Source organism: Sciurus vulgaris (genome assembly GCF_902686455.1).
Source record: "Sciurus vulgaris genome assembly, chromosome: 16".
Taxonomy (NCBI): domain Eukaryota; kingdom Metazoa; phylum Chordata; class Mammalia; order Rodentia; family Sciuridae; genus Sciurus; species Sciurus vulgaris.
In genome coordinates, this window is record NC_136477.1 from 21,340,047 (window position 1) to 21,349,693 (window position 9,647).

At 49.4% G+C, this 9,647-nt stretch overlaps 1 protein-coding gene across 1 annotated transcript; it reads left to right on the forward strand.

The window, feature by feature from the left end:
• Positions 1–5,799: 5,799 nt before the first annotated feature.
• Positions 5,800–7,412, forward strand: TMEM158 (transmembrane protein 158). The gene has a single exon (XM_079115488.1). It carries the CDS (start codon positions 6,094–6,096, stop codon positions 6,982–6,984), a length of 891 nt encoding a protein of 296 aa, XP_078971614.1. The 5' UTR covers positions 5,800–6,093; the 3' UTR covers positions 6,985–7,412.
• The last annotated feature ends 2,235 nt before the right edge of the window (positions 7,413–9,647 follow it).

A 9,647-nucleotide genomic window follows, 5' to 3' on the forward strand; every position in this document is an offset into this window, starting at 1 on the left:
CCAAGAAAGAGCTAGCCACACACCAAAAACTTCCCCTCTTCTGACCCTGAACTGATTGTTCTACCATAGAGATCTCACTTAACTGCTTACAACAGAGCAATTTTGAGCCCATTTCACAGACAGGAAAACTGAGACATAGTGAGATAAAGTAGTATATCCCAGCCACGTTCACCAGGTTCCAAAGGCCATGCTCATAGTCCCAGGTCTCTTGAATCACCAAACCTGGGGACTAGAGAAAGAGAGAAGGGAGAGCTAGAGATGACTTCATCAGGACAGGAAGGCCAGGAGCACACCTGCCTGACTGAGCATGCCAGACAGTGCTCACGTCCTGCAAGCCTGTGTGGAGCAGGTGGAGCAGGTGGAACTGGCAAGCGGGCTGCAGATGGAAGGCACACAGGGCCTGGATAAATGATTCCCAGCGTTCCTGGCTCCCTGAAAATGGCTTTCTCCTCCCCCACCTCTCCTCCACCTCTGCAAATGGAATGCCAATTATTTCATTTGAAGGGAATGTCGGTGCTGTTTAGAAGCAGCATGAAGTAAATTTTATGATGCTCGTTAGTGGCTGAGGGGGAACATTCTAGTTGCTTTGGCTTTTGATGAGCCCGCTCTGCCTCCCAGGTGTGCCACATTGAGAGCCTCAGAATTTATAATTATACATGCTAGGTGACATTTTAATTTGTTATAAGGTGGATACAAGAACCACAAAATACCACTTGCTTTAAGAAGTGTCTTTGTAAAAGAAAAAGGAAGCCTACACAAATGTGTAGAAATGTATGTTACTATATTACCAAAAAAAATTCTTTAAGGAATAGATCATTAGGTTCATCTGACAGACATTAACCCTAGAAATAGGTGCTTAATGCAATTGTTTTGCAGAAGTCATTCTGCCATCCCCAATCACGGCTTTACTCCATATCTCCAGTCTTTCTCTCTCTCTCTTAGTGACTTCTCCAAGTAATTTGTAAAATCGTTATTTAAAAAATCTGCCAGTGGCAGCCTGAAGGCTCCCAGGTATGTTGGGAGTTCCAGGCTGGACATCTGCCAAGCCAAGCAATCTCTGCTGAGTCCCAGGTTCCCAGCCACACTGATTGAGCACTGACTCTGTTCCGGGCACAACAGTGACTGAGTTAGTTGACTTTCTACCACTATAACAAAGTGCCTGAGATAATGAACTTATAAAGAGAAAAGATTCATTTTGCCTTACAGTGTTGTTAGTTCCAAACCATAAGCGAGTGGACCCCTTTGCTTTGGGCCTATGGCAAGACAACACATCATGGCGGGAGCGCATGGCAGAGCAAAACTGCTCACCTCATCACCAGGAAGCAAAAGAGAGGAAGAAGGGTTGGGGCCCTACAATCCCCTTCCAGGGTACTCCCCCAGTGATCTAAAGACCTCCCACTAAGCCCCACCTCTTAAAGGTTCCAAATACTTCCCAAAAACACACCCTGGGGAACAAGCCTCCAACACATGGACCTTTGGGGGACACTTATCCATAACACAGCAGTGAGTCCTTAGGCAGAGTGGTGGACAGAGCTCAGTCCTCCATGGAGACACCAGTAGGAAGAACACACACATTAGCAGGGAAACCACAGTCCAGAGCTTCCTCAGTAAAGGTGCATTGATCTGGGAAACCATTCTTAAGTATTTCGATACTGGCAGAATTCATGGAAGCAAATTCAGGGAATGCCGTTAGAAGGCTGAAGAGCTACAGACGACCCAGCCCTTGCCCAAGACCCTGCCATCCTGTCCCTGTTTCCTCCTCAGTAAGATGGGAGGATAACTCCACCCACCTATAGGTTTTTAGTGACAGTGAAGGACATTAGCAAGGCTGCAGTTAAGAAAGGTTGCCAGGGCTAGGGATGTAGCTCAGTTGGTAGAGTGCTTTCCTTGAAAGCACAAGGCCCTGGGTTCATATCCCCAGCACCACCAAAAAAAAAAAAAAAAAGGGGGGGGGTTGCCAGACAAGGATTGGATTCTTGTTCCACCACTGTATTGCTGTATGAATGACTTCACTCCCCTGAGCCTCAGTTTACTTCATCTGTAAAATGACAGTCATCTCATTCTTCATGAACTGTGGTGAGGATGCATTTCAAGTGCTTGACCCAGTGCCTGGCACACAGTGAGTGTTGGATAAGGGACAGCTTTTATTTGGTGACAGTACAGCCACCAGGCCAAGCCCAGAAGAAGTCTTCACTCAACACATGTTCCTCTTCGAGTTCTTTCCCATGAGTACCACCTGGGCACCAGCCTCCTCCTGCTGGCTCTCTCTTAGGCACTCTCCATCTCTCCAGCTCAGCAGAAGCTTCTTCTTTTCCTCAAAAAGTCCTGCTGAAATCTTACCAGATGCCCAGCATGAAAAGAAATACCATCAACGGCTCAGCCCACCATGCTCACAGGGCAGCCACGCAAAACATGTAAAGCCATAGAAAAATTAAGAGTAAGCAATAACTCCAGTTGCAAAGCAGACTCATCCTGAGGAGCCCATGATTAATTACCAAATGAACTGTGCAGGCTGTAATTGCTGCCAGAATTCTGCAGGGACGAGCCTCCCTTCTGACCACAGCAGTCAGGAAGGATAAATATACACACCCTGGAGATCTGGCTAAGACGCGGGGAATCACTGAGTATGTAGACGACCAGACGAGAGATCATCAGGGTCTAATCAGCCAAACCCTGGAGGCCTCCAGACCTCCTCCCTATTGCCTGCCAGCAGATGCCCAGCTCTCCAGCTGCTCCTGCAACCAGACCTTGAGTTACCCATCTGAGGAATGGGATTTCTCAGGGAAATAGGCATGAAAAGCATTCCTCCTAGTCCTAGTCCTCTTGGACAAAGCCCAGCACAAAACCGACAACCTCCACCGAGCCAGGCTGCTGCTTCCTAACCTCTTCTCTTCTCTATCCTGTTTTTATGGTTCTTTTGCGGCCCTTGTTTGCTCTGCAGTCTACAATATATGGTAATAATATCTGAATTCCACCCACATAATAGGAGAGAACTAACAAATGACTGTACCTGTGGTACTCCAAGGTGGTTGGATGAAAGGAATTCAAATAACCCAGAGAGGTGCTCTTGTAAGGTTAGTACTTCATAGGCAGTATAAGGGAAAATGAGCAAATACCGGGGAGGGATGTAGAAAATGAGAGAATGAAAGTACTATACTATGTATGTATGTACTAATTATTTTCTTTGAAGTCTTCAATTATTATTTTCTAATACATTCCATGTCGGCAAACTTGCTGCCCCTATTTTATGGGCAAAACAGAGATTCATCAAAACCTTCCACTCATTTTATAAAAGTTACAGGATTTGGAACAGTGGAGGGGTTCTCATTTGTCCTTCTTCTTCAACCTGCTAGAAGCAATGTCTGGGTGCCTCTGTCCTGTCCCTCTCCACTCCCTAAGCCACCGTGTGCATCCTGCTTTTTGGTGTGGTTCAGTCTATTGAATTCACTCATTCATTCCTCAACTATTTATTGAACCCTGATTGTATACCACATACTGTTCCATTGAACAAAACTGATAAAGTCCTGCCTTGTGGGAGCAGGTTTTTGAATAAAGGGAGAGACAGTAAACAAAAAAGAAAAACATGCAATCTCTCAACTGACCATCAGCAGCAGGAAGTAGTGGAGTCAAGCAGAGGAGGAGAGGAGACGGACATGCACATGGCAATGGGCACTCTTCACAGTGTGTGGTCAGGAAAGGCCTCTCCGAGCAGCTGACACTTGAGCAGAGATTGAAAGAAAGCAAGGGATCCAGCAAGACAAACAGCAGAAAGAATGGTGTCCTAGGCAGAGGAAACTGAATGGGCAAAGGCCTGAATCTAGAGTTTGCTCAGTGTGTTCACGGAACAGCAAGGAAGTCAGTGTGTCTGAAACAGCGCAACGGGGAGGGAGAGTGGTAGGGGATAGATCAAGGGGTGGCGGGAACCACAGCTCATGAACAAGTCCCAGCCTGTAGCTCAGGCAGAGTGTTTAACCAATAGGCACACACTCGGTGTGTTGGGCACCTCTTGCCCCTCGTTGGCCCTCCAGGTCCCTACTGAACTGAAGGGAAGAACACAAGCAGGTTGAAAAAGGTGAAAAAAAAAAAAAATATATATATATATATATGCACACACACACATATATATAGCAGAAGTGATATTTGCACATGTTTTAGAGAATATTTTGAAAGTACACAAAAGAATGATGTTGCAAATGCAGGCAGGTTATTTACTGTCTCTGAGCTTCAGTTTTCCCATGATAAAGTGGATCTCACCCATGGGATTCTTGTGAAGATTAAAGATGTGTGTAAAACACAAGGCACACAGAAAGTACTAAACAAATTGTAGCAACCGGAGGTGTTAACAAATAGGCAAGTTTATTCAATCAACAAGTATTTACTGAGCCTCTGCCCTGTCCTAGGTACAGTAGTAAACAAGGTAGAAAATAATTTACTTGTTATCTGCTGTTCTTAAATTCCAGTTATCCAAAAAGATAGCAAGTCAATCTAGAAACTAGGAGCTGTGCAATGATCTGAGTGGTAATTACACTTTGAATAAGGGTGTGGTAGCAAAAACCTCAGCACCTGCTGGAAAAGTGGTCCCAATTCCCGTTACTGGGATGCAGGACTCTGGTAGCACATCTTTGCAAGGAACCACTTGGTTCTTCAAACAGATTGCTGTCTTCTCCCTTTGCTGCTGACCTCCCAGCTCTACAGGGGAGCTCCAGGAAAGCTCAGGAAGCCCTTGCTTCTGACTCAAGCCCCAAGGAATGTCACTTTCCCTTATGGACAGTGGCTTGGCTCAAAAACACACCCTTGGAAACACACACACACACACACATACACAACCTTGAAGGACCAGGCCTCTCTCAGCCCTAGGGATCACCTGACACCCCTGTTCTTAGACAATCACCAGTCACATGGCTCAGATTAAACAGTTCTGCCACTTCTGGTGGTAGCTTCTTTTCCTGGTCTGCAAGGTTGGAAGAAGTAATTTTTAATTTAAAAAAGCAACTTTTAATAAAAACATAAAAATTTCACATGGCCTTCTCTGGTAGCACCAGTGACACTACCAGATTTTTAACATACATTTTATCGCTACGGAATTTGAACATAACATGAATTCTAACATACAAATCTTTCGTAAATCCAGGCTTAGAGACCCATCAGTCGGGCACCTTGGGGGAGCGGAACCCCCAGAGTATCAAAGCTACAGGTCTCATCCCCACCAGCCACTGGGCACCCAGAACTCTGTAGAGTTCTTGGAATTTTTCTCAGGGTTTGCCTGCTGTGAGGAGAATAAAACCAGGTGGGTCTATAAAGTGGGAGAGGCATTAAAAAACACTTAAACTCTCCAACCTTGAGATGTTAAGGGACATTGTAGAAAGGCAAAAAGAGTGAGTGGTGCAGAGGTCAGCTTCTGGCTGGTGGGGTGGCCTAGGGAGGCCTTTCCCCTCTCTTGGTCTCGGTTTCTCCTTCTATAAAACAAAGGGGCTCCAGGAGAGACATCGCAGGCTCTCCCCAGGCGTGACAGAGGGATGATCTTGGGACCCTGGAGCCTCCCTCCGAAGACGCGATCCTCCCAGAGCGCAGTGGAGCGTTCGTGGGCTTCCCCGCCGCGCGCCCGCACTCAGAGAGAGGGAGTCTCACTCTGCGATCGCCCGGTCCACGCCCCCGCCTCAGAGAGCTACCATGGCGTCCAGTCCCGCATCCCGCCTTGCGGGGTCCTGCAGTCCCCTCTCCCCGCGGGGGCGTGGAACCCATCCTCCCCCAAGTCCCCGAGACCGCGAGCTGGAGGCGGGGTGGGGCGGGGCGGGGCGGGGCGCGCGGGAGGCGGAGCGAGCCGGGGAATCCTGCTCCGGGTGAGCCACAGCCCGCAGAGCAGCCCGGCGGTCCCAGGGCCCCAGAGCTGGGGGCGGAAGGGAACCCCAGACGCAGCGGGTCTGGAGAGGTCCCCGCGCCCGGCGAACCGCCGCCTCCGCGGGCTGGCAGACGCCAGTGCGCCCGCATCCGCCCCGCCAACGGCTCCCGCGCTCCGCGGTCGCTCGCCGGCCAGTCGCCCGCGCGCCATGCAGCCTCCTCCTGTCCCGCGCGCGTAGGCGCCCGCCGCAGGCCATGCTGCCCCTGCTCGCCGCGCTGTTGGCCGCAGCCTGCCCACTGCCGCCGGCCCACGGAGGGGCCGCGGATGCGCCGGGCTTCCTCGGGGCGCCCCCCAACGCCTCGGTCAACGCGTCGTCTGTGGACGAGTCCATCGCCCCGCGGCTGCTGGCCTCGGCGGCCCCGGGGTCCCCCGAGCGTCCGGGCCCGGAGGAGGCGGCGGCGGCGACGCCGTGCAACATCAGCGTGCAGCGGCAGATGCTGAGTTCGCTGCTTGTGCGCTGGGGCCGCCCGCGAGGCTTCCAGTGCGACCTGCTGCTCTTCTCCACCAACGCGCACGGCCGCGCCTTCTTCGCCGCCGCCTTCCACCGTGTCGGGCCGCCGCTGCTAATCGAGCACCTTGGGCTGGCAGCGGGTGGCGCGCAGCAGGACCTGCGCCTCTGTGTGGGCTGCGGCTGGGTGCGCGGCCGCCGCCCTGGCCGCCTCCGGCCCGCCGCGGCCACTGCCACCGCCGGGGCGCCCACCGCGCTGCCCGCCTACCCAGCGGCGGAGCCGCCCGGGCCGCTGTGGCTGCAGGGCGAGCCGCTGCATTTCTGCTGCCTGGACTTCAGCCTGGAGGAGCTGCAGGGCGAGTCGGGCTGGAGGCTGAACCGCAAGCCCATCGAATCCACGCTGGTGGCCTGCTTCATGACCCTGGTCATCGTCGTGTGGAGCGTGGCCGCCCTCATCTGGCCAGTGCCCATCATCGCCGGTTTTCTGCCCAACGGCATGGAGCAGCGCCGGACCACCGCCAGCTCTACTGCGGCCGCCCCCGCCGCAGTGCCGGCGGGGACCACCGCGGCCGCCGCCGCCGCCGCAGCTGCAGCCGCTGCCGCTGCGGCCGTCACCTCGGGGGTGACCACCAAGTGACCCGCTCCGCTCCTCCCTGCGTCCTCCCTGTGTCCGCGCTCGTGGGTGCCTTTCTCGCCGGGAGACTCGGCAGGTGTGCTTCGTGCTGTAGTTATCCTTAGTTCTTTTTCCGGGGAGGGGGCCGCCGGAGAGCCCCAGCGAGTTTGAAAAGCCAGGTTTGTGCTGCGCTTCTTGTTCCGAAAAGCAGGTGCAAGCCCTTGGACTGAGGGGTGGGATCCACAGCTCCGAAGACAGAGCAGGGAAAAGGGGCCCTTTCCCCTCTATTGCATCCCCCTGCCCGCCTCCCTTCCCGCACCCACGTGCCCTTTATTCATGGCAGAAAAATGACCAAATCCTGTGTATTTGTTTTATATATTTAATAACTGTTTTAAATGAAAGTTTTAGTAAAAAAAAAATAATACAAAACAAAAAGATTAAATTGCTATTGCTGTAGTAAGAGAAGCTCTTTGTATCTGAACATAGTTGTATCTGAAGTTTGTTGTTTTTTAAGTTATTTAAGGGGGGGGAGGGTATGGGAAGGATTTAACACTGATATATTGTTATCGCTAAAAATGAACTTTATGAACCTTTTCCAAGTCGATTTATCCAGTGACGTGGCCTGGTGGGCGTTTCTTCTTGTACTCCTGTGGTTTTTTTTTTGGCTTTTAATACAGACATTTTCCTCCAGAGATGCGTATGTAGCTTTGTCTTTATTGGAATTAGGGAAAGGAATCCAAGAATTGCAAGATGTTACCCTGGAACGTGAGAGGGAATTCCTGAAAAGTTAGAGAAGGACCAGATAAGGGAAAGGTAAGAGGTGGAGACCAGCTTATTTATCCTAAGAGCAGTTGCTTTGTCTCTGGACACTCTGGTCCCCAGCACCCAGCCTTCCTGCTGTCACAGTAGCAAACAGGGTTTTGCATGATTTATCATTTTACTCACTGCCCCAAGCTTTGCAGAATACCCAGTGAAGTGTCAAAATGGTAAAAATCAATAGTCCCTCTGAGCCAAGTGTCTTTCATGGAAATGACTCATTTAAAAAGATATATAGGTTTCCTTTTGCTATGCATAAAGTTTAGCAGATGAGCACATTTCAAGTGCTGGTTTTAAAATGAGATGTTATTTTGGCATTAATAAGGTTTTTAAGGTAAAATCTTTGGTAATAAATAGTTAATGATCGCAGATAGTCTTCACTTCTGGCAACCATGATGTAGTGTCTGCTATGTAGTAGTTTCAGATTCTTTGGGTTCTCAGCAGAATAAATGAAAAATCCTTAATACAATTTAATATGATTTTTAAAGTCTTAAAAAAAAAAAAAAAAAAAAAAAAAAAAAAACAAGCTGCATTCCCTTGCTCCATCTTCTCCCCATCTTTGAGTTAATAGCTGAGATTGTTCTAGAGCTATAGTTCTCCAGCTGTGGTCCCTGGACCAGAAACATCAGCATCAGCTGGGAACCTGTTAAAGATGTAGAACTCGGCCCCACCCGGAACCTTCAGAACAAGAAACTCTGGGATAGGGCCCAGGAGTCAGTGCTTTAACAAGCCCTGCCACAGATTCTGATGCATTTCAAGGTTGAGAAATGCTGTGGGCTAGTGGAAGGGGAAATTCAACTGTATGTAGTCTCCTTTTATCTTGAGATGTCTCTATTTTATCAGAGAAGTGGGATGCTTCCTCCCCCAGGAATCTGTCTGAAGGAGAGGCTGGCTTATTGCCTATAGCTTCAGCTTCCCTCCACCCCAACACACATACGCACACCTTTTCAGTAGCTAGGGATGTCTCTGGCAGGTGCCAGGTCCTGAGCGTGGGTAGAGGGGTCTTCCTTTTCCTCCTATTCTGGGCATTGAAGATTTTCAGCCTTTATTGTAACACAAATCTTTACCAGATCACTTCAAATTTTCATATGCCACAAAGCATGGTGGATTATGAACTTCACTATTCTCCAACCTTGTGGTAACTAGCAGGAGAAAATCAATAACTTTGCTAACCTGTATCAATTTTAATACAATCACAGTATTTATAATTCTGGAAGGCACGTCAGGTATTCCCACTATCTACCTACCCCCCTTTCTCCCCTCCCCCACTTTCCCCCGAGATGGAAACTAAGGTTCAAAGAAGCTCAACATCTTGCTTATCATCACACAGCTACACAAGGCAGAGCTGAGATTAAACTCAGGACCTCTTACTCCCTCAATGGTATTTTTCATCACTAAAAACTTCCCTTCTCAGGGGAATAAGCAGATAGCCACTCAAGATCTGCTCCTCTTTTGACCTACACCAGTCCACTGATTTATGCAGCTACAAACCCAAAGGAGCTACATGGCATTAATTTTAAATGAAACACTCAGGAGAATATATATATAGTCTCAGGAGAATTTTATATGTATCCCTAATGAATACCTTTTTAAGATGGATTTGAAATACTAACATCTATTGCTATAGCAATATGCCTTCCTAAGGTAGATCATTGGAATTGCTGGTAGAGCCTACACTCTGTGTGTGTGTGTGTGTGTGTGGCGGACCAGTTCATTCTAGAAAGTGAGGAGGGAACCTGCAGTTCCTTTTGGTCTCTTTCAGTTGGCTTTCACACTGTAAAGGAAGGCTGGGCCCTGACAAGATCAGCTTGGGGTCTGTGCCCTCTGATCAGTTTGATGTGCTTCATCTCAATAGGGAAACACTTCCAACT